General features: G+C 52.1%; 1 protein-coding gene across 1 annotated transcript in view; it reads left to right on the forward strand.

Annotated features, from left to right (window-relative positions):
- Col5a1 (collagen type V alpha 1 chain) overlaps positions 1–24,770 on the forward strand; it is a 152,651-nt gene that overhangs the window by 26,252 nt on the left and 101,629 nt on the right. Inside the window, 3 exon segments of the mRNA XM_050154925.1 lie at positions 9,557–9,724; positions 16,531–16,744; positions 17,933–18,095. Coding sequence (XP_050010882.1) covers positions 9,557–9,724; positions 16,531–16,744; positions 17,933–18,095 — 545 coding nt within the window.

The raw sequence follows: 24,770 nt of genomic DNA on the forward strand, positions 1-24,770 counted from the left end.
TTGATAGAACTTGTAGCTTCTGTAAACAAATGACCTTTCTTTCCAGGCTGCTTTCCGACTGACCAGGAGCAGTGTTTTGATGCTGTAGAAAGTAAGATAAGGGTGATGTTTCTGCTCACAGCATGCCCTCCCTAGATCCTGACATCTTCTATAGAACAGCTTTACCCATCCCCCCGGAGGGACCTCAGCCTGTCCTTGGCCCCGTCCAGCACTCTCCTGCATGGCTATCTGTGAGGAGCAGGGATCCAACAATACTTCTTCTCTGGAAGCATCCTACTGTCTTCCTGTCCCATGACTTAGAGGAAGGAATGAAGACTTTAGATCCTGATACGTCTTGAGAAGCAACAGCAGAGGCTCAGAACTCTGCACCTCCCAGTCAAACCCCCTCACTGTCACAGTCTTCAGAACCTGCCCTTCAAGAATAAATGAGGAACCTGACCAAAAGATTGGGGAAGATGCCTAGGGTCTGACCAAACTTCAACCAACTACATATGGTACCCACGTTTACAGCCTGAGTGGGTGTGACCTTTGCCTTGGGGGATCTCTGTTGTATCTAGTGCAGCTGTGTGCCCCCCTGGAGGTACTTTGGCCTGCACCTGCTCCCTTCTGCTGTTCATAGAATGTTTACATGCTAGCTTTGGTTACTTCCCAACAGGGGCTCTCCCTTGCAGTCAGTGACAGAGACCCCATTTCCTGCTATGGTACAGATTTCTGGTCTGCTCATCCTCACAGCCCATGTGGGTCCATAGGGCTCATCATTTCAAAGTTCAGTGCAGCAAAATGAACTAGGCAATTGCTGGGAAGGAAGGAAATACTGGGCACCCCAGGGGAAGGCGCAGAGCTGTACATAGTAGAACAGCATACAGCGCACATACTCCGACCCTCCGCGCATGCTCTTTTGAGGCAGAGTCCTGCAGTCTAGAGAACCTGCTTGGGCTTTCACAGAAAGGATTTGGGGTGTTGCTGCTGGGTGGGTGGCCTGTGGATCTGTGTAGAGGGAAACACCGGGTTCTGCTTTCCAGAGGCAGAGCTGACTTCTAGTTTACCATGCCACGAAGAGACCCCTCTGCCTTTGATTGCTCGAGAGCTCCTTCAGGCTTTCAGTTCTGATCAATCCTCATGTCTTACCGTCAACCCAGCACCGTGACATCTTGTCTGCTGGAAGTGCCTCCCTTTTTGTTTCATCCCTGGACTCCTTGTCTTGTCACTGGGAGTGCCACATGAACCTTATACCCTCCTTGTCGTCTCCTGCCCTATGGGGCTAGTGGGAGGTGCCCAGTAGTGAGGCCCTGGTAGAAAGCACTAGGTGAGGCAGGAAAAGCATGGGCAGGCTCCTTCCAGGATGCTGCTTTAGGTCTATAACTGCTCATGACCATCAAAGTCCCACAGCTGGGGGCATGGCCTCAGGCCCTTGCTGAGGGGCAAGGCAGGTTTCCAGGAGTCTGGCTCTAGCCCCACACTGCTGAGTCTGATATGCCTTGGTGACTGTCACAAGTGACCAAATGGTCTTGTGGCCATCTGGGGCTAAATGGGGAAGGTGGCCATGCTGCTCACTCACAAACTCAAGCATGCTTCATGCTTTGGATGGGCCATGAGACGGGCTTGGAGGGGAAGAGGTGTCTGGGGATCCCTACAAGGTTGTGGCTATGATGTGGAGATAGGCCAGCCAGCTCAGGGCTCCTGGGTATGCAGTGGGGTGAGGAAGGTGCTGTATGACAGGCTGAGTTCCCCTTGCCTGGAGGAAACAGAAGCTCTAAGTTACCGAAGAGTTTGCAGATAAAGGGACCCATATCTGTGGTAGCAGTGTGCCTAGCAAAAGGCCTGAGATCAGGGCACCAACAGCCAGAGGCCTGGGGATAGCAGGAGAAGGAAGAAGGCCTGGCTAGCTCCTAGTGGCCAACACTGTCTGCTTGCAGCCCTGGCCACACCCTCTGTTGTCCCTGGCTTTAGTCACTGGAGAAGAATTTTACCAGGGCCTCCAAGATACCCCGTTTGTTTGTTTTCCGACCTCCTGGTTGACCTCGGATGAGGCCACTATCCTCGGGGAGAATTAGTGGGAGGGACCTGGGCAGACAGACCCTCCAGTTGGTCTGCCATTCCTTCTGGTTTGGCTTTACTGAAACAGGCTCTTTGCCGTAGGAGGCCACTGGGAAGAGGCAGGGAAGAGAGTGGGAAGGTTGGCCGCCCCAGCCTGTGAAGGCTGCTGTCCTGTGCATTCGGTAGCGGAGTGGGCGGGGCACCAGCATGCTGTGTAGCGTTGCTATGCTGGCTGCACCTCTTTGAACTCCATTTGATTTTTCAGGACAGAGGCTGTTAGTCTACCTACGCCTTGTTGCTCATAGCCCTCCTGACCCCGCCTCCTACTCTTTTGTCTGTGAACTCAAAGAACTGAACCTGGGTGGTTCACAGGAAGGTGCACACGTTCTCTTGAAGATACTCATATTGACTTTGGAGCTTGTAGCACAGAACACCTCATTGTTCATCTGTTCTGTCCCCTATGTCTGTCTTTCTGTCCTCAACCCTTTCTCAGCCTCTGAATGCCTCTGAGTCTCTGTATAGTCCTCTTTTTCTTTCGTTTTGTCAGCCAGCAAAAGGTGGCCATGGTGGCTCACAATTTCTCCCAGGAGGTGTGAAGTGAGGGAGCCTTGGTGTCTGAGGCAGTCTGTGAATCATGGGGCTGTAACATGAGGGCCTGCTTGTTGGGGTTTCTGTCCCCACAGCTGGTAAGCCCCAAAGAAATCACGCAGAAGTCTATATTAATGATAAACCAATTGGCCCATTAGCTCAGGCTACTTATTAACTCATAACTTATATTAGCCCATTATTCTTATCTATTTTAGCCACATGGCTTGGTACCTTTTTCAATGGGGCAGGTCACATCTTATTCCTTCGGTGTCTGGACAGGACTGTGGAGGAATGGGCTTCCTCCTTCCCAGAATTCTTCTGTTCTCATTGACCCACTTCTACTTCCTGTTTGGTTGTCCGCCTATACTTCCTGCCTGGCTACCGGCAAATCAACCTTTATTTTATAGCATAATTGACAGAATACAGAATTGTCCCACACCACTAGGGAGAGGCCTGTTTGACCATGAGGTGATAATAAATCGGCCGTACCTCAGGTTCAGATAGGTTGCAATACCCCCTTGCCTTTGCTGAGATCCCAGTCACCAGTGAGCGGCCCAGTGGGGCCGGGGCTGCCTTGGGGATTTGGGGCCAGTGACCTCTCTGTGAAAACACAGAGGGCACATGAATCCCTGTGGAACTCCTTGTAGAGGAAGCCATGCCAGGCCCGTGACAGGAGGGGACAGGTAGCTGGGCTGGAGGCCTCCTGCTCCCAGTAAGTGCTTAAAAATATACAGGTTATTAAGGGTGTGTGCGCTGTGTTGGAGCAAAGGCCAGCATCAGTCAAGTCTGCTGGGTCAGCAGTGTGGCTTCTCAGGACCTCTGATTGCTTCCCCTCTGCAGTTCCAAGGCTCATAGAACGTCTTCTCAGCTCACAGCTGCTCCGAGAGTGGAGCCTGGTGGGAGAGGGAACATGGCAGCCAAGGTGAAGCAAATTTCAGGAGAGCTGAAGTTACTCACTTCTTCGGGCCTGCCATGTGTGAGACAGGGGCTCACTTAGTCATTCAACAGACACATCTAAGTGTTGGTTGTGCTTTGCCCCTGCCCAGCACGGGACAGAGGGCCTCTGCCCTTCTCATTTCTTTTGATGCCCACCTCAACGGGGGTGGGGTGCAAGATGAACCCTGCAAGCTGTTTCATGTAGCCCTCCTCTCAGGACCACATTGCTCTGTGGTGTTCCCTGTGAATCTCTGTCGTCCTCAAGCCTCCTGCTGAGCTGGACAGCCGAGGTGCTGAGGTCAGGGCTTGGCCAGGGTCCCCTCTGAGTGTTTTCCTCCCTCGGGTGGGCAGGACTGTGGTGGCCAAAAGCACGAAGGCTGGGATTTTAGATTCTATTCTGAGGGCACATCATGAGTGGCTCCAGATGGTGACCCAGCCCTCCCTGGTCTTCCCGAGAGCAGGCTGCTTTTGCAGTGTTGGCACTGTGGCCTGGGATGTGTTCCTTTGCCAAGGGCTCCAGTCCAAGGTCTAGGCTGCCCAACATGGGACTGGCCCTTCAGTAGAGCAGGCTGGTGTCCTCACAGATGTCACCCTTTCTGTTTCTGAGCGTGAGCTATACCAGCTATGACCAGGCACTAGTTTCTGTTTTTCCGAAAAGCAGACACCTCTCTCCATCTGCTCTTGAATCCTGGAACCTCCTGGTGTTGGGCCGTGGAGTGCTGCTCCATGGCCTTGTCATGAGCTGTCTACATCATTTGGTCCTTCTGAGTGGAGCAAAGGCAGAGCCTTGGGCCACATCTTCATATGTCAGTGGCTCAGTTTTAGTTGTCTGTCTCCGGGAGACAGGTCAGGAGAGCCCATGTGCCATGGCTGTTCCAGTGATGCTTCCGTGTCCAATAGCTGTGAAGTGAGTGATGGAGGCATCAGGGTGACATGACCTCAATCACTCAGCTCTGGAAGAGCGAGAGCAGCCAAGGGCGTAGAGGTGGTGAAAGAAATGCATATTGGGGAAGGGGAAGGCAACTCTGTGGTTAGAAGAGACAGTGTCCCTGGGGTGTGAAACGTGAATATTTAGCCATCTGTAATATCTGTCTTTGACATCTGCCTCCTGGCGGCCCCATTCTTCTACTCACTTGCTCAGTGAGTGATTGATTAATCCTTCCTTCCACCCACCTACTCACCCACTGCCCACTTATCTTTTTGTCCACTATCCATCCACCTGCCATTAATATCCATCCATCCATCTACCCATCCATCCACCCACTCACCCATCCATCTATCCATTTATCCATTCATCAATCGACCTACACATCTATCCTCTAACAACTAATACACTTGACGCTAACATACATCCCTCCCTCCCTCCAACCAACCCTCTGTCCATCCGTCCAGTTTTCATCATCCATACATTCATCTATAATGTCTATCAGTCTACCTACCTACCCCACTTGCCATCCATATTTACCCATCACCCATCCATTGGTCTGTTCATTCATCCATATCCATTTATCTATCATCCATCCACCCACCCACCATCCATCATCCATCAGTCCATTGTTGTGTTCATTCACCTAACCCTTGAGGAATGCTGCCCTCCAAGTATGACATGGTTATTACATTCTTGAAATCAGAGCAGCAGGATATACTTATCCTCACAAGATCAAGTCTACTAACATCTTTTCTAGAGGGGAAAGAGGGCTCACAAGGTCTCTTAGATGTTCACAAATGGATCACGTAGCTGTACATGAGGCAATGTACAAGGCCTTGCTTCTCCATGAGGATGCAAGTGATTAACTATTTCTGGGTGGGGCATGTCTCTTTCTTGTCAGCATAACCACCTCTAACTTGTCAGTGATCCTGTAAGACCTAGGTTAAACTCTTTGGTTTGCCAAGCTAGACTTAGGTGGAAGCCTTTCTTTGGTTTGTCATTGCTGCTTTATCTAGGGCGAAATGATGTTTGTTCATAACTTCCCCAAAAAACTTAACCTACCACACATCCACCCACCCTTTCACCCATCCATCCCTCCATCCGTGAATCCATCCATACATCCATCCCTCCATCCATCCACCCACCCACCCACTCTTCTACCTACTTATCCACCCATCCATTTCTCTCTCCATCTGTCCACTCATTCATTCATTCACAAAGTCTTCTACCCTAAAACCAGTCAGTCATATGCCCAACCATCCATCCATCCATCCATCCATCCATCCATCCATCCATCCATCCATCTTTTGGTCTATCCTGGACCCTTTATTTGAGCCTCTTGGTGGCATAGCTCCCTTTGTGAGTTGACTATCCAGAGCTCAGCTTTATGCGTCCAACTGCTTCCTTAGTTACCCCTCTTTTATTTTAGAACTAAGCTCACCTGCATCCACTTTCCTTTAGAGATACCACACCTGGTTCCATCAGCATTAAAATGGCATGGGGATGCTGGAGTGTTAGCAGCAAGTGTCTGGACTGATCACGAATACACATGAGAGGCTGAGTCCAGCCTCTTGGGTCTCTGTCCACTGAGGGATGGGGCAACATCTGCTCCTTTCTGTGTCTAAAAGTGACAGCAGGGCTCCTGTGTCCTGGGGCCAGGTCCCTGTGTGCTGTGATGCAGACTGAGGCCAGTGGCCTGGTACTGCTTCTGCTCCTCACGTATGTTCCTCAAAGGTGGGTGAGGCATGTGCATAGCCAAGTAGCAGGCTGTCTGGAGAGCAGATCCGGCTGGAGTCAGAAGTCTGAGGTAACATTCTAGGACATGTTGTCAAAATGAGGCTGTCACTCACATGGCAGGACCCCTGCTGAAGTAGTATGTAATCCTCTGAGGCTGGACAGCAGGCCCAAACACAAGGGTCTCAGTGCTTTGCCTGCTTCATGGACATTGGGGACAGGTCGGGGAGGCTACTACAACTCACCTTTCACTCTAGGATAATCTTTGATTGGTAGGTTCTGTCTTGCCGTAATAATTCTTACTGCAAAGGCATTTGGGAAATGTAGTTTTAGTCTCCCAGGCTGTGGAGCAGGACTCCCAGGGAGGATTGGGTCTAGCCAAAGAAAGCAGTTTTCTCTCTGGAGTCTGATCTGATCGTAGGTGCAACAGCCTTGAAAGAGCAATGGAGTTCTTGAATGCAAAGCATTTGGAGGTGGTGTCGTTTGAAGTGGGTAGTGGGTCTCAGGATTTTTCAGGTTCACTCAAGTCACTTTTACTTAGAAGCACAGGTTCCTTGTTGGGAGCAAAGGCCACAGATGTAATGCCATGTGTGTCTTCCCCGAGTTTGGGGACTCAGATGAGTCCTGAAGACCCCAAGAATACCATTTTCCTCCTGGAGGACCCTGTACTTGAGCCATGGAGTTCTGGGAACTGTTCCTGGCAGGTTCCAGATGACTTCTGTGACTTCTTTAACTGGCCTCAGTTGACATGATCCTCCCGTGTGGGAAGAGGGACCCTGCGTTCTTAGCACATCCACCTGTCCCAAGCCCCCACCGCTTCAGTGTGGAGGTGCTCTACCTGGGCGTGGCACTGGCTTGAAGGGCAGAGAGCTTCCTATATTGGGCTGAGAGTTTTCCAGAAGCCTGTGTGCTGGACACTACTCCGGTGTTCCCCACACCTTGTTTAAGACTAAATATATCCTGCTGTCTGGTGCAGAAAGGCCCTGGCCAGCAGGAAGGATGGCACTGAGCCTAGGAAAGGTCTGATGGCCTTTTAAACTTGTTGCAATACAGATCTACAAACATGCCCAGGCCGACGCCTGGGAAACTGCTCTCTGCTTTGACTATGGGGAAAGCAGGCTCCAGTCTGGTCTGGGAAGGGCATCATAGTATGGAGACTGTGATGTAGGTCCAGGAAACCCGGCTGGGATCCTCATCTCTCACCTCGGCCACTGCCAGCCCTGGAGCCGAGTTTCCAAGATGACCCAAGGCTCGGCGCTGGGTCATTCTGGCCAGGTGTGCCAGCAGTTGGCACAGCCGTCTTCCCACGGCTGTGTCCAGGCCTGGGACTGTGCCACACAACCTCTCCAGCATTGCCTTTGATGTTCACCGGACAAACGGAACCCAGTGAGGGCTTTGTCACCGCATAGAGTACCTGGGGGCGGGATGCCACAGATACACAAGTGACTAACACCTTATGTGGGCCTGGCACTGGGTAGTGACTAAGAGCTGCCTAGGATTCTGAGATGGGGAGGCTATCTCGGATCCATAGTGGGCTGGCTGTGCACACTGTGCCCTTCATAGTGATTTCCTGTAGAGGTGGGGAACCCTTCTCTGGAGTAAGTGTTGAAGGATGCCAAAAAGTTGGCTGCAGACCTGGCCCCTTAGGCAGCCTTGGAGTGCAAGGTAACTTGTCGGTCTCTAGACTTGGTGACTGCCGCTGGAGATGGATCAGAAGCCTGCATGATCATCTTTGGTTACTACCTGCTTAAAAACAGTTTGACCATCCTCCTGGGGCGTCCCACGGTAATACTCGCTTAGGGAGAAAGGTGGGAAGTTAGTGAATCAACTTAGTCACAGGCTAAGCCGATTTCAGCTCTTGAAGCCTTCAGGTATGGGCTCTGAGTTCTAGCTAGGTGTGTGGTGTTCTTAGACAGACGGGCTCACACAGAATGAACACATGGGCATGTATAGATGCCCTTCAGGCACAGCTAGATCCAGGTACCCGCTTAGCATGGCAGGAGTCTGTCTCTGCACACACTGTGATCCCTGGAGATAGTTGCCCTCTCTGTGTCTGCAGCCCACATGCAGTCAAATAGCAGAATCCTTTTTCCCAGAGGAAAACCACAGGATGGAACAACACTGGTCCAGCCTGGTCATGTGACAGGAGGTTTCACACCCTTGTGGTACCACCACTTTGGACTTTGTTCTCTGCTGGATAGCCAAGAGCTTCCTATTTGTTGTAACACAGACTGAGCATAGATAAACAGGAAACCAAGTAGTCCGGGGCAGGCATGTGTAGTCTAAAGGCCTCTTGATGTGAGGAGAGGGGGCTCTGACAGAGGAGTGTGGTTTGTGTTTGGGGATGTCCCAGTCCATTTCTGTCACAGAAACAAAATAACCTGACAAGAAGAGGCTCAGGGGAGGAAGGAATTTCCGTGTAGAATTCCAGGTTACAGTTCATCATTGTGAGGAGGTCAAGGCGGGGTCTTCAACCGTAGCTCATCCACAGTCAAGAGCAGAGAGGAAGGGGACGCTCCAGCTCACCTGTGTGTTTGTGTTTCGCCTGATTTCTTCACTCTTACACTTCAGGACCCCGTGCCACGGTGGGCTGGGTCTTCCGACGTCAGTTAATTTAAATTAATCCCCCATAGTGACGCCCACAGGCCAACCCAATATAAACAGTTCCCCTATGAAACACTCTTACAAGGTCAAGTTGACAGTTAAAGCTAATCAGGGGCGACTGTTGAGCTCTTGAGCAGGCACCTGTATATCAGAGGTCAGAGGGTCAAATCTGCCTTTCTCTGAGTGCCTCGCAAAGGATGGAGAGTCAGATGCTTTCCTAAAGGGGTCTGAGGTCCCCGCAAACATTCTCCTGTCCCGCGTATTCAGGCTGAGGTCTTTTGAAGGCAGGTAGAATTTGGGTATTTTCTGTAAACCATTGTCAGGACACGGAGGACAAAATGACACCAGTGGCAGTGGAGAGACTAGTGGAGCTCCTGTGATTCAGGCCAGAAGAGGGTTCGGACTAAGAAGTCCCTGCAGGTTGTAAGGCAAGAAAGGTCGGGGCTGTCTGGGGGTGTAGGCAATGCCTGGTGGCTGAATTGCAGAGGTACGCAGCTGGTTTGTAGGAATGACCCTGGCAGTTGATTGCAGGAACAGAGATAAGCCCATTTCTAAGGAGTGTCCCTCCTGGTCCTGAGCAGGCCACCAACCTCTCCTGGGTACCAGATTTTGTTGGGGTAGAGGAGCGGGGAGGTCTGGCTTCAGTTGTCTAAGACTGTCCTTCTCTTCCGAGGGGGTGCCCCTCGGTCGTGTACACCCGGGGCTGACACAGTGTCTCTGTCTTTGCAGCTCAGCCAACAGATCTTCTGGAGATGCTAGATTTTCACAATTTGCCCTCAGGGGTAACGAAAACCACAGGTTTCTGTGCCACTCGTCGATCTTCCAAAGGGCCGGATGCCGCCTACCGAGTCTCTAAAGATGCTCAACTCAGCATGCCCACCAAGCAGCTGTACCCTGGTAAGCGGCACCCCATTCCTGTTCAGGGTGGTGGAGGGAATGCCGGGGACTCCAGGGGGCAACGAGGAAGCAGGAGTGGGCGGTTGCAGCAGAACCCCGGTGTGCTTCCTGGGAGTCCTCCTCATTATAGTGAAACCTACCACCCACCCACCCCTCGTGTGTGTGCAAGCCTAGCCTTTGCCTTGAGGGCTAAAAGCAGGCGTGTTTCCACCAACGATGGACCACAAAGACAAAGGGCAGAAAGGAAGTGGATGCCCCCCCAGGGGTGAGGCCAAGAGAGATCTCAGGTCATGGGAAAGGAAGTACTTGCAGTGGGGAACACAAGCCTAATTGGGGCCAGTGACATAAAGATACCCAAGCCCAACATCCTGGCTGGCAGCTAGCATGAGAGATTCTTAATGAGAATCTGCTGCCAGGTGCCAGACCTCTGCTTTTAATTATGCATCCGCAGGGAGCCACTTTGTCTGGAGGTATGCATCCAGATTATCCACCCTCTTGGGTAGTTAGCTCCTATCCTCCACGCCCACTGGCATTGATTAAATGCTCTGGGATTATTCTGTGATGGGCAGGTGATAGACTCCTCTTTCCCTGCCTCAGGAGGGCCTGCTGGCTCAACCTGAGGAGCCCCAACTCTGCTGACCCAAGTAAGAGGTGAGCTGGATAAAAGACACTCCTCCTCTGCCTTTAGAAGTCTATGCTCAATCTTTTGGTGGTCTGGACATGATCCCCCAACACTGGACCAGGATCAGGCAGTTTTTGCAAACTGTGCTGTCCCGGTGAACCTCATGTGTACACTGTATCCCTGAAGGATGCTCTTGCTGGTTGTGTTGTTACTGCCTCTGGCCTTCTGTTGTCTGTGTTTGTCCCAAACCTCCCAAGGTCTCTGTGATATTGTTGTGATTTTTAAAAGTTTGTGTCTGCGGGAGAAGCTGGGTGCTTTGGCCAGAGGTGTCATTTTGGATGGATGGGTGTCAGGCACCAGGCATATCCCTTGCAACCAGGCATCTCCAAAGAGCATGCCTTTGGTGCAAAACCAACCTGGGTCGCAGATGACCAGATTAGAGAATGCATAAGTTATCTGTGAGCATAGATGGCCCACATGACCTTTCTGAATGGGAACCTCACTCTTCCTCATGGGGAGCTGCAGTGTACTGTGCCTTCTTTTTAAAGAGAGCATATATTTTGGGGAGAGTTAACCTTGAGAACCCCCAGTCTCATCTTTTCCCAGAGAGTTGTACTTTTTCTGCCTTGGGGCCCAAGAGTTAGAATTCCTGAGTTGGAGACATGGAAGGGCTGGAAGAGGCTGGCCGAGGACAGCATGGCATGCTGCTGCTGTGGACATGACTGATGGGGATTGTCCCCAGTCCAGGGACCTTTAGACAGCCTGCAGATAATAGTTGCTCTTACCACTGTTACCCAAGGCAAGAGCACTAGCAAAACAGGCCGCTACAATTCCTGTCTGCCATTCTCTCCCCCTGGGTCAGTTTATGGTAGAACTCTTGCGGTATCAGGTCACTGAGCCTAGGAAATTGAGTGAATCCCTTACCTAGATGATAAGGGGATATTTTTGTGGTTGTTGAATAGTTTGCTCTTTTGTTTTTGAGACAGAATCTCATGTAGGCTCAGGCTGGCCTTGAATTTGTCAAGCAGCTAAGGAGACCTTGAACTCCCCATCTTCCTGTCTTCACCTCTCAAGTGCCGGGATTACAGGCACGTGGCACTGTGCCTGGCATCAGCCTGTCCTGAGCGCTTATCCTCTTGCCTTAGACTCCCCGGTGTGGGGATCACAGACCTTTACCACCGGACCCCTTGGGATCTATTTGTTTATTCATTTATTGACAGGATGCCAGGTATTCTAAGCTCGTCTCAAATTTTGCTTTACAGCCAAGGTTGACCTTGAACTTATGATCCTCTAGTGTCTACCTTTATAACCCCAAGGTTTCAGACAAGCATAGGTATGAGGTTTATGTGATGCTGGAGATTGAGCCCAGGATTCCACGTGAGCTAGGAAGCCACTTTGTCATCTGAGTCCCAGCCCCAGTCCTGGGAAGTTTTTGTTTTTGTTTTTGTTTTTCTCCTGTCCTCAAACTAGTAACTTGAGTAGATACTCGGGATTGCTGAAATTAGGGTGTGGGGTACACTGGGCCATGTAGTGAGCGTCAGTGGTTTCAGAGTGCCTGTAGAGGGATTTCTGTGGCACCATCTCCTGAGGTCCCACAGGTCAGTCTGGGAAAGCTGTTCAGGGGACAGCATTGTATACCATCTGATGTATGAGAGTGCATGCCTCAAAGCTGATGGTTAATCCTGGAAACTCCTGGGAGGTACTGCAGGCTTTCTGATTGGCTCAGGAAACAGGTCAGACCTAGTGGGATGGCTTCCGTAGGATTCCTGTGGTCACATGCCAGCCCTTGCCACAGCCTAGGTAAGAACGAGAATGGCTGTGTGCTGCTCTGTGCCTCCTTCCGGAGCGCAGGGGCAGCTTGATTGCACCAGGGTGGGGAGTTTGGCTGTTGCAGGAGCTACACTAGGGGGCCTAAGGGCTCCAGGCACCCACAGCAAGGCTGGATTGAGTAGAGCATGAATACACAGCTGTGATTGTCTTAGTGCCCAGTGAAGCCCATGGTTAGCCTGAACTCCACGATAGTCTTACGCTAATGATTTTCCATTCATAGCCTGTGCAGTCTGGTTCTCTAGATGACTGGGCAGCTTGTCCAGGGAGTAGGGTCTAACCATTCGCTCCCAAAGGACAGGTACTACATCAAAGAGAAACTAACAGGTCCTGCATGAAGGTAGCCATGAGTCCTCCCTGTATATAGTCAAACTGTACTGTCCCTGCGTCTACCCATCCAGGACCACCTCCTTGCAATGTTCCCCTAAGTCACACTATGGAAGGATCCCTAGTCTCACCTTGGGTGTAGAAGTTCAGTTCCTACCGTTCTTGTGCTGGACACTGAGGTCTTCCCTTTGCTGACTCTAGACAGCGGGGATTGGCTTGGAGGCCTTCTCCTCATCGCCCCTTGCTCTATCTCTTTTTTTTTTTTTCCAAGACAGGGTTTCTCTGTAGCTTTGGAGCCTGTCCTGGAACTAGCTCTTGTAGACCAGGCTGGCCTTGAACTCACAGAGATCTGCCTGCCTCTGCCTCCCAAGTGCTGGGATTAAAGGCGTGAGCCACCACTGCCTGGTGCCAGGGCTTTATCTTTACTCCAGAATCCTAAGTAAGTCTTTAGCAGGCCCCAGGCTCTAGAAGTAGCCCCTGCTCAGCAGAGCAGCCTGCTGTCCTTATTGCCTCCTCCCACTGTCAATGGTACAGGCCCTGGGTCCATCCAGTCCTCTGTTGCCCACAGGATGAAGCACTTCTTGGAATACTGGCCCTGGACCGTGGTCATGGGTGGAGGGCAGGGTTCTCCATGTGACTGAAGGACCTAGGACAGTGAGAGAATAGAGCCCCAGGCCAGAGGTACTGTGTTCTGTCAGTGAACGGAACTGTGCGCTCTCTGAGAGGCTGTGGCCAACCCACACATATAGCAGCATGTGGGATTCCCTGGGTGAGGGTGACTTCACCCCATTTCCTGTACAGTAAGATGTGAGAGCTCTTAGTTCATCAATGGCTTCCCCTTCCTCCCTCATACAGGATGACCTTTGCCTTATACCCCCATCAATATGCGATGTCCCTTGGTTAAGGAATGGCCTGCCTCTTTTCCCCACATAGAGTGGTATATGGAATCCTCCAGCTTAGGGATATCATGTCCCCCGCACCCCTATTCAGTAGGATGTAGAGTCCCTGGTTGAAAGGAGCCCCATCTCTCACACACTCTGTACTGGGGGTGTGAGGGTCCCCTTGGGCAGATGGCCCACCTTTGACACCTACTTGGTGTTGGAGGCACTCCTCCCTCACTCCCGTTTGGGTCCCAGGCATCTCATGGTGATAGGCCAGCTGCAGGTGCCTTGTCCTCACTTGGGAGCTTGGGGGCCAGACTGGGTGACCCCAGAATAACCCCATTCTGCAGGAAGTGACAGATGACAGCCGTTCTCCAGACCCATTATCTTGTCCAGAGTCATTGGACAGTTCTGCGGGCAGGTGGAGGGAAGCCAACGAGAATCCCTCTGAACAGGAGTCACTGAAATGCCTCGCAGGCTCCCTGTCTGCCTAAAGTTCTCCACACCCTGCAGCGATGTCCCGCCCCTTATCTCTTGCATCGCCCTACCCCAGGCTCCTGCACATTGGCTGGTATCCAAATAACTCATGTATTGCTCCTGTCCCGGAAATAGTACTTCCCGGGAGCAAGAACCATGTTTGTCCCTTAACTTCTCCCTGGAGCCTGGCCCATGATAGAGGAGTTGCCATAACTATTGATTACCTCACCAACGTGAGTGATCCATCAGCCTGCCGATAGCGGTTGACTTAGGCTGAGGCCCTTCCGTGGCAGCTGCACATGCTAGCCTCCCGCTGTATTCCCGACGTGGACAGGAGACTCTGGGTGTCACTGGAAGGAGAGAGGGTGTACCATGCGGACGGCGGCTGGTCCTCCGCCCTGCTCACCTCTCAGTGGTGGCTTTTCTGAGCCAGATGAATTAGGAAGCACCAGACAGCAGGTGCACTTCTCCCAGACTGCCCGGAAGCTTGGAGTACAGCGTCAGCGTCCAGCTCCTATCACGGCTGAGAAGGGACCGTCTTAAAGTGACTATAAATCCATTGTTATTTTGCCAGGAGAGAGATTAATGTTCAACATAATCTATCTTTTTCAAGTTTTGTCTGGGCTGAGAAAATTTGTTACCATAGCGATTTTAAACATTGAGAAAGAGCATTTCAATGAGCTGAGAGAGAAGGGCCGGCTTGTCCTCAGCCGTGGATCACGATGGAGAAGGAGGACTCTCTCACGTCCCGCTCTTCTTATTCTTCCAGTCGGTGGCAGCAAGGGACAGAGTCAGGGTGGGGCACAGAGGCGGGATGCAGACATTGGCCTCCAGGCAGCTATAGGGACCACTCTTGTGCCCACTTCCTACAAGTGCCTGCCAGCAGCATGGCTAACTACTCCTCAGCTGGAGGGCCTTCCACCGGGCACGCATGCCAGTCCTCGCTGTCCACCAGCACCGGCTCAGGCCGAGACCTCTGTCTTCCTTCACATCCCTGCCTAGCGGAGGCTGCAGTGTGATGCCAAGGGCAGCAAGGCAGTGCTGAGGGCTCACTTGTCGTGTTCCAAGAAACTTCCTGGCTGGAAGTTGAAGCAAGGCCAAGCCGGCCCTCAGTGGAGTCTGTCTTTTCTAAGTAGCCGCACAACCATCATTATCGGCTATCGGAGCAGCCTGACATTGCCATCCTGACCCCAGCAGAGCTGGTCGTGCTGCGTAGCACACCAACGGGTCCCTGCACACCCAGCCTCTTTACAGAGGTACCTGACTTGGGCACTGGGTATGCCAGCGTTCCATGTTCCATGTCAGAGTCTGAGGGCCCCTTAGTGAGAGACGTCGTAACCCCTGGGAGTGTTCTTCCACTGCCTTCCTACCCCACCATGCCCTGTGTCACTCCTGGGGCCTGAATAGTTTCACTGCCAAGAGCCCTCGCTCTCTTCACAAGCTCTCTCTGCCCGTGTCTACACTGGAAGTGGGAAGGAACTGCAGTCAATGCCCCCAGTACTTCAGGTCCTAGGACATCTTACTTTCCCCTCAGGATAGTACCTGCAGCATGCAGTTCTGTCAGCAGAGGGCGCCCTTGGATAGCTTTGCATGGGACCGGCACACCCTAACCTGGCTACAGCGGTGTCTAGTAGACTTCTGGGTCAAATAGTTGACCTTGTTCCAACTCTAAAGGAAGAGTGAGGATAGCCAGACACTCCTGTCCTATCCCAGCCCGTACCTCAGACTCCCGGTCCTTTACAGAGAGGATAGTGCACCTGTTTCCATCAATCTGTTTCTGCTGACACCTTGCTGGGTATTGCCCTCTGAGGCATCTATAAGGTACATGGGTCGGGGAAGGAAACATTGTTTCTAGATTACTTGTCCTCCCATTGGATAGCTGTATTGCTCACACCCCATCAGCTCCAGGCTGTTGGTGACACAATTTCTAACACAGGAGGATAGTTAATGCCTACATAGGTTCTATGTGGCAGCCAAGGTCTCACCTAGTTTCAGTCAAGGGTGGCATCAGGAGTGGATTCAGGTACCCTCAGGGCCAGCACAGAGGCTTACTGTATTGAAGGGGGCAGGCCCTCCTGTTCAACATTAATATTTGTTTTTCTTAAAAAATTAAATTTAGAGTATTGTTTTTAATTTATTTTTACCTTTTCTTTGATTTGCATATTGACAAAGAAATCTCAGAAAGTGTGCTTCTAGGATTGCCCGAAGCCCATACATAGTCTTCCACCTTCTTCTCCTCCTCTCCTCGGATCCCCTGTGATTGACACTGAATGGGACACACAATGCCCAGGCTTCCATGCCGTGGGGGACACAAAGATGTTTCAGAAGCTGCCTCTGTCAAGAGCAGCTCTCAGTCTAGTGGGCCCTGAGTAGGACTCTTAACCAATGTGTGGAGGTGTAGGATGGAGTCCAGAGAGTGAGTTGTGGGCTCCTCACTGGAAGGGCCACTGGGGTTGGCTGTAGCAGCTGCATTTGAAGTATGCCTCTTATTGGCAGCTTGACCCCCAGTGGTAGAGGATGCCGTGGAAGCTTGACCTCAGGCAGGTGAGCTGCAGAGTGGTACCACACGTGGCTGGGTTTGCCAGCTCTCTAAGCTGGCCTGTTTGCTGCTCGCCACGGTTGGCCAGGGTTGAGGTTCTCCTGTTTTCTTCTCACCCTGTCCTCTGTTCCAGAGTCTGATTTTCCGGAGGACTTCTCCATCCTGACAACCGTGAAAGCCAAGAAAGGCAGCCAGGCCTTCCTGGTCTCTGTTTACAATGAGCAGGGCATCCAGCAGGTGGGGCTGGAGCTGGGCCGCTCTCCTGTCTTCCTCTATGAGGACCACACCGGGAAGCCCGGGCCTGAGGAGTATCCACTCTTCCCTGGCATCAACTTGTCAGATGGCAAGTAAGTATCCTGTCGAGGGAAGGGAGTGGAGCTGCTGGCTAGGTAGCATGGGGCAGCAGCTAGCCAGGTATGGCACATGATGCCCACTGGCAGGGTACCAGGAGGATGGACCCCTGGACCTGCAGTCCCAAGGCCTGGACTCCCCAGGACTCAGTTTCTTCTCTTTTTAAAACCCCAAGGGACCTTTGTTGTTCCCTAGCCCTGCTTTCCTGTAGAATGCACTGAGTGCGTCCTAGGCTGGCCCTAGATCAAAAGGGACAGAGGAGATTATGTGGCCATGCCTGCCTGTTCCCAAAGGGACCTATCCTTTCTGGATCTGACATATTCTCTGTGTGAATGAAGGAGAACAAAGGCCTATCCCCAGTATTCTGCAGGGAGCACCCTAGATGCTGGTGATCACCCAAAATGGAAGCCTGGGGACTTCAGGCCATGACTCCTGAGTTTTCTGGCAAGATTCTGTGTCTACCAATCACCTCCCCCCCCAAACACACACAAACACAGTTGCCATGGGGGTCATACCCTGCATACAGACTGGAGTTCTCATGATAATGTTACTATGACTACAGCCCCCTTATGACTCCTTCCTATGGGTGCACCCACCCCTGAGCCCTCAAGCTCATACCTTCCATGGGCACCCCAGGAGCTCCCAGGGTTTGCATCTTAGGGATGAGAAGTCTGTTTCTCAGGATCTGGGTGGACTAGAGAGAAGGTTTCTTGTATTGTCCCCGAGAAGCGCCTGCATTACACGTGCTCCTCCCTGAGTCTAGCGTGCTTCACTGGAAGTAACGGGGCCCATGTCAGGACTTCACAAAGCAGAACTTTTAGAAACTCAAAAGAACCTTCCCAGTCGCAGTCAAAGCTGGGGGGAGTTCCTAACAGAGACAACTGAGCAAGGGCAAGGGCTCTCTGGTTTATAAGCACTAATTTCTTGTTGTCTACCGAAACTCTATAGTCATGATGGGAAAAGAAGCCTACTGTAGCCTTCGAAAAATAATTCAGAAACCAGTGGATGTCATCCCTTCTGGACTCTTAGTCTCTAAATGACAGAGAAATTCTCATGTGATATTGGCCAGACTTGTGTCCAGATTTGCCACTCTGTATGCACTGGCAGGATACTGCCACGAGTCTACACCTTGGCCTTCTGCAGTATGAGCCCCTTTCCCTTGCTGAGTACCTGTTCCTTTGCAGGTGGCACCGAATTGCTATCAGTGTCCACAGGAAAAATGTCACCTTGATCCTTGACTGTAAGAAGAAGATTGTGAAGTTCCTCAACCGCAGCGACCACCCCATCATAGACGTCAAAGGCATCATCATGTTTGGCTCTCGGATTCTGGATGATGAAATATTTGAGGTAGGAATGAGACAGGCATTCCCCCATGCCACTTGGGACACTTGTGGGCAAGCGGTGGCCCCTCCTATAAGGGATGCTGTGACTACCGTGGGAGACCCGTCTCCTCGGTTAGGGACCAGTTGGACTCTATCGCTTCCCACAGGATGCTATGGCCTATGAGTGGAGAGGCCAGACTGGCTGCCGTGTGGGAATCATGCAGGGATGGTAATGACTGCCATTTTCCAAGCAACCAGTCCTTGTCTCCTGGGTGCAAGGCTGGGGTAGACACAGGGACACACAAGCCTGCTCTGACTGGCACTTTGTGATGGGCAAGGGTCCTGCTGACAACTTTTGAGTGGACTTTCAGGGCAGAACTAAGCCACATAGTGGGACTGTCAGGAGGTGCAGCAGATTCAATGTGTGTGTGTGTGTGGGGGTGGGTGGGTGGGTGTGTGTGTGTGCTCAGTCAGTGGTGTTCCAGCCTGGTCCAGAGCCTGCTTCCCTGGGAAACACCCAAGAGGCAGGAGGAGGAAAGGCCTGGGGCCTGCGCTCTAGTCCGCAGAGTCCTCTGAATTCGTGTCGAACATGGAAGGACATTGGGAATTGTTTTGCTTCAGGAAGAAGGTTGAGTGCCTGTGCAGGTGTCTGGTGGTCCCGGAGGGTGCCGGAAACCAGGTGAACTGAGACAGGACCTGGTGCTATCTCTGAGGTCTGATTCCCACGTGCATCTGGAGCCAGAGCCCTTGGGCTAGAATGCTTGGTCTGGTTTTCCTTCTTTGACATATCTGGACTTTGTGGAAAGTTTGGTGGTACAGGGTTCCCTGGCTGAAGAAGTTTGATAATCACCTGGAAAATGGTCTCTGAGGGTTATCTTGGCTCTCAGATACCCCCCCCCTCCGGGGGTTGGACAGGACAGAATGGGGCAGTGCCCTCCTAGATTCCAAAGTGCCACGTGAGTGTCACTACTGTGAATTTGCCACAGTGTCCGGCTGAGGCGTGCCGATGGCCTCACAGCTGCATGAGTTCTAGAGCCAAGTCCCTCAGACGCTCAGGGCCCAGCAAGCTGGATGCAATGTCCAGTTCACCTTAAGCGCTCTGCCTGTATGTAGCTTGTGGCCCGACGTGGAATTGCAATGTGACTGCCACATGGGTCACATTTCTGTGAGAAAAATGGCTCGTGGTGAAGTCGTGGTAAGGAGTGCCCAATGAGTGGGAGTTTCACTTACTGCGGAGGTTAGGCCGGAGTCTGCTAGGGTGAAGACAGACTGCAGTGAGGCGTTAAGGAGATTCTAGAACAGCATTCTGCCTGTTGGGGGAACAGGGTGGCCCTCCAGGAGAAGATGGGAGTAGGGCGTGGTTGTGTCTGCTACACTCAGCTGCCTTCTGATTTCTAGGACACTGTAGCCTGGGGCTTCTGCCAGGTGGGATGGGCACATGGGGTGTGCAGACAGTGCCAAGTCCTCTAAACCATGGAGCTGTTCTCACTGCAGGCTTCTGACCAGACTTGCCCAGGAATCTGGGATGAACTGGAGGGTGGCTGAGTGTCCTCAGTTAGACAGAGGCGGCTGCTGGCCTCTTCTGGGGAGCTGAGGCTGACAGCTGGCTTAGGGGTCAAGTACCGATTTCACTGATGACCCCGTGGGAGGGTCTGGGCAAAAACTGAGATTCTTACAAGTGCCAGGGCTACTCTGGAGAGTGTGAATAAAAGGGGCACCAGAGGAGCCGGAGAGAGAACTCTTAGCCAGTGGGGACAGGGTGGCTTCTGCTGTCCAGTCTCTGGTGACCAAATTCTTGAAGGCAGGCATGTAAGGGCTTCTCAGGGCTGAGCAAAACATCAGGTCTGAGTCCTCTGTGCACTGGTGGAGTCAGACTGTGCCAAACACTTGCCATTCTGCAGGGTGTGCCAGCGTGCCTTTTATCATCAAGTTTCCGGAAAAAAGTTTTGCACCTTATGAAAAAGGTGTGTGTGTGCACATGTGTGTGTATGTGTGTGCATGTGTGTGTGTCTGTGTGTGGCTTATGCATATACATGTGTTCATGTTCATGCGTGTGTGCATTTGCACATGCACACGTGTGCACCTGAAGGCCAACAGTCAATGTCAAATGTCTTTCTCTGTCACTTTCCACCTTGTTTATTTGACACAAAGTCTTTCACTGAGCCTGGAGCTCACGGGGTTAGCAGGACTGTCTGGTCATGAAGCTCCACGAGTTCCACTGCTTCAACTTCCACAGATCCACTGTGACAGGCGTGCACCACCATGCTCAGTTCTGGGGCTTCACTCTCAGGTCCTCACGCTTGTGTGATGAGCATTTTATTGACTGAGCTATCTCTTAAACCTTGCACCATCTTAAAAGGATCCCCAAACAAATCCTGTCACGGAGCAGCCAGCACTGTTCTCCAGAATGTGTGGGAAGGTGCCACCGAAGCTCAGGGAACTAGAGCCAGCTCAGAGGTCTTGGCTGGGTTTTCGCCATACCTGAGGCTCAATTTTCCCATCTGCAAAATGGGAACAATAATCATATATTTGCGTGCATGTCTATGAATGTGCATGTGTGCCCCTGTGCGATGTGAAGGAATCAATCCACGGAAGGCATACACACGCGTGGTCCACAGCAAGCTCTCTGTAGCGGTTACCAATTTGTGTTGAGAACGAAGACCGGTCCCAATTTGCAAACCCATTTGGATACAGGCTGCAGAGCCCAGTTTTGCCTTTTGTCTTTCTCTTGACATGCACAGGGTGGGTGTCACCCTGCAACCGACGAACAGCAGGTTGTAATGCTCTCACCACCCCGCATTTCTGGCGAGCTGTTTGCTCCTGCCGTGGAATTTGATTTGAAGGAGAGAGGCTGCCAGAAGCCAGGGATTTTTGTTGACCACAAGTTGTTAATGGTCTGAGGGCTGTGTTTTCCCAGCCCCAGGGTTTCCTGGCTGTTAGCTGTGCTCACGGCGGGAAATTGGACCTGTCTTTCTTAATGAAGACCAGCTAGGGCAGCAAGACAGAGGGTGGCCAATGGGGACTTTTCCTCCTCTCTGCTTCTTACGGGTGTAATGACGGGGGTGGGTGGAGGGCCGCCTCAGCTTCTCTGTGTCTCCTTGCAACTGAGACAGGATTTTTATCCCTTTTGAAATAGAAGTGATTTAACTCTTTGCTTTCTAGGTTTCAAATAATAGAGCTTGCTTTTTGCTCATTTTCATGGCCTGACTTCTCTAGAGGGTTCTTGTTGGAAATCTCCCACAGCCATTTCTTCCCACAAGATTCTTATGCGTGTTGAAGGCCAGTTTGTTCCATAGCACTCTGGATTTGGGAGTGGGAGGGTGCTGGCGCTGAGGCGGAGGCCAGGCTGCTGCTGGCACAGGCTTGCAGGGCTCCCGCTCAGCACCTCTGCCAGGCGGATTTGCTGAACTCCACATGGCTTCCAGCGGGCCTCGGAAAAGCTGGGGTGATCATGGCCCCACAGAGACGTTTGCTTATTGTGAAGACACTCTGAAGGAGATGGTCATGGAGGAGACTCCCAGGGCCTAGGTAGAGGCTTCTGCAACGTGTCTGTTCAGCTCCGTGGCGTATACATGTTGAGCCCAGCTGTAGTGGCCTTGGCAGGCAGTCTCTGGCAGCTGCTGGCTTCCTCAGGCACAACCCCTTTGCCTCACTAGCTTGGATCTGAATCTTGGGGTTTCGCTGATGTTCGAGGGAGGCTGTGATAAGCCACTCAGAGAGGAATTGCAGGAATACAGAATACAGATGTCAGCTCCTCCTGAGTGGCCTTCAGGTGGTCTTCCTGGTTGAGGACTTGGAACTCAGCATTCACATCTTTAAAATGGGTGCAATCGGGCCACCAATTGGGCCATGCATTGAGGACTGTGTGAAGGGCCTGCTCAGGGACTTTGGGGAACCACGCTAAACTCAGGCCCCCTGGTTGTCAGAGCTATGGCCCTCCTGGCCTGTTGATGGTGGCAGTAACTGCTTTCTTCATGAAGGCAAAGATAGAGGCTGTCCCACCTCTGGGTTTTTCAGAGTCATCTAGCGAGTAACTGTGTTGACTTCCTCTCAGAGGTAAGGAGGGAACAGAGCCTCTTGCCCCATCCCCTTGCCTCCATCTGAAAGGAGAGACTGCAGAGAATGAATGGACACAACATGGCTGTAAGCCTGGTCCTAGTTATTGCTGCTGGGACACCGGGGCCCCAGCTTTGCCGTGCTATCTCAAAAGCCCACTGTGAAACATGGGCTATGTTCTCATCACCGGGGCCTCACACTGTCTGGGTCCAGAGGGATTACTAGGATCTCACTGGTCTCCCTTGCTCACTCAGACAACTCTAAGCCCGTGCTGGTTTTTCCTGAAGGATATGCTGTTGAGTTTTGTAGCTTTCCTTGCAATGTGCCTGAAATCCGAGATGCAGGAGATGCTGGGCAGGTCAAGGCCCACGATTCAGAAAATGTGTGTGTGTGGGATGCCTCGACCTCCCCCATGTGGACAAACATCTTCTTTTCATCCAGGAGTAAGCTTTGGGGATTGGAAGCAGGGGTGCAGCTGTCAGGGAAGGTGTTATCTGTATGGTGGAAGTGAGCTGCTCTTAGCCAGAGCTAGTCTTTGTAGCCAGACTGTCAGCAGCAGCGAGGTGCTGGGAGATGAGGGCTCTGTTCCCATCTGCGAGCTTGCGAAGCTGGCACCAAGAGTTGAGCAACTTTATCAAACGTCCTCCACAACATGGCAGAAGGGAAGACTCTTCTCCAGCCGTGTAGCCTCGCTATTGACCTCTGCCACTGGCTTCTGTGATCCTACGTTAGCCAAAGTCACCAGAATCCCTAGTCCTGTCAGATCTGTGAAGCTCAGAACCTTCTAGAAAGAATCTTTCCAGGATGGAAGCTCATTGCACTGACTGTCTTGCATGACGGTTAATGACCTGCCAATCACTCTTGACTCCTCCTACTCCCATCATCCTATTTCCCATTTAAACCTGGAACTTGGGGTGACTATTGTTCTGCTGTCTGCAGGTTTGGGCCTGACCAGTGTTCGCGAGGTAAGGGCAGAGTTGGGTACCCTCTGCTGATTCTAGGGCCCTGAGGTGGAAAGACCTGAAGTAGACCTTGAAGGAGGGCCCTGGAGGAGACTGAGACTTCAGGGTATGGGGAATGGTTGGCTGCAGACTCTGGGCCAGGAGCCAAATGCACTTTTAAGCTGTTGAATGTTTCAAGGGGCAACAAACCAAACAGACTGTAAACTCAGCTTTCACTGTGCACCCCAGTGGCTGGCGGTTACCCCCTCCAGACCACACCTCAGCGTTTGAAGAAGTCCAAGTGTTTACCTAATCCTGGCTTCCCTGTTTCCAGGAGCCCAGCTTTTCCACTGACGTGTTTTTTCCTGGAATCTGTCTGAGACAGGAACGGGCTGTGCTGAGGAGGCGCTTTCCTCGTCGGCCAGCCCACGGAGCTCTGGGGCTGGCCTTCTCAAACAAGAATGGTCTGAGAGTCATCCATCTTCAGTGTGAGTGGGGAGATGTTACCAGTGCAGCCCCAGATCCGGGCCCAGCTTCAGCTCCGAGTCTAAAGCCTCTCCCACTTTTCCTGCCTCCCACCCATCCACCAAGGGCCTTCCCAGTGAACTTCAGTGGTCCCAGGCATTCAGCTCAGGCCTATTGCTGAGTGGGATGCCAAACCAATGAACAAGGACTGGTGTCGCTGGGGAATGGAGTGACATGAGAAATCACCACAGAGAGCTGGTCCCAGCCTGTGGGAGTCTGCCAGCGACGGCGGACAAGCTACGGAGGCCCAGAGAGCAGCTTCCCCTGTCCAGCTATCGACATTGTCCTATGCTTCGTCTCTGTCATCTCTGTCGGTTTGGATGACACACACGTCTCAAAAGGTGCCGCAGTGAGGCACGAGGTGCTCTCCCCACTCTGAGTGCAGCCAAGGAAGGCTGGTTCTGACTCTGGTTGCAGAGAGCTGTGAGGTCGCTATCCAGAAACGCCTCTGATACCATCTCTGTGCCCTAGGCAGCATCCATTATGATGTTTACAGTCCAGATGGGACAGTATGGGCCAGCTGTTCTTGTGATCTGGCTTGAGTCCCTGCTGCTACCCAGTGTAGTTGTAGCCGTGGCCATGTTGGACATGCTGCATGAGACTTCACGCTGACAACACTGAGACCTTACGTTCACATAGCCCTCTTGTGCTACTCTAGGCCCCCGCCCCCCGACCTATACACGGGAATATGGAAGCTTCTAGAGCAAAATGGTAGGACCTGGGTTCAGTTACAAGAAAAGAAGCTTCAAACCCAGGCTCTCAGCTGTCCATCCCGGTCAAGTGTGCAGGTCACACTTCCTCCTCGGGCTTTCCCCCAAACCCGGTGGTCTCACCTGAAGACCCTCAGCTGGACTCCATCCACACAAGGCTCATTTTCGGTCAGGTCATACATACTCCAGAGTTGAAGGGTCAGAGCTACAACATAGCTTTGGGGCATCGGTTTAACTCATGTCTCGAAAGCATCCTGGAAAAGGCCTCCGCTGGTCCACCAGAGCACGCACACCTCAGTGCAAAGCACTGGGCACGCCTGAGTGGCTTCCAGATCCACCACTGTCAGGTTTAGGAAGAGTTTTGTTGGGCTCAGGAGCTGGCACCAGCCTGTGCATGGCTGGCGGATGGCCACACAGCGTTAGTCATCGAGTAAATTGTTGACTGGCAGGCAACCAGACGGGAGGTCT

This window comes from Alexandromys fortis, unplaced genomic scaffold (genome assembly GCF_014885135.2).
Source record: "Alexandromys fortis isolate MF-2015 unplaced genomic scaffold, M_Fortis_MF-2015_v1.1 scaffold_72, whole genome shotgun sequence".
Classification (NCBI taxonomy): Eukaryota; Metazoa; Chordata; class Mammalia; order Rodentia; family Cricetidae; genus Alexandromys; species Alexandromys fortis.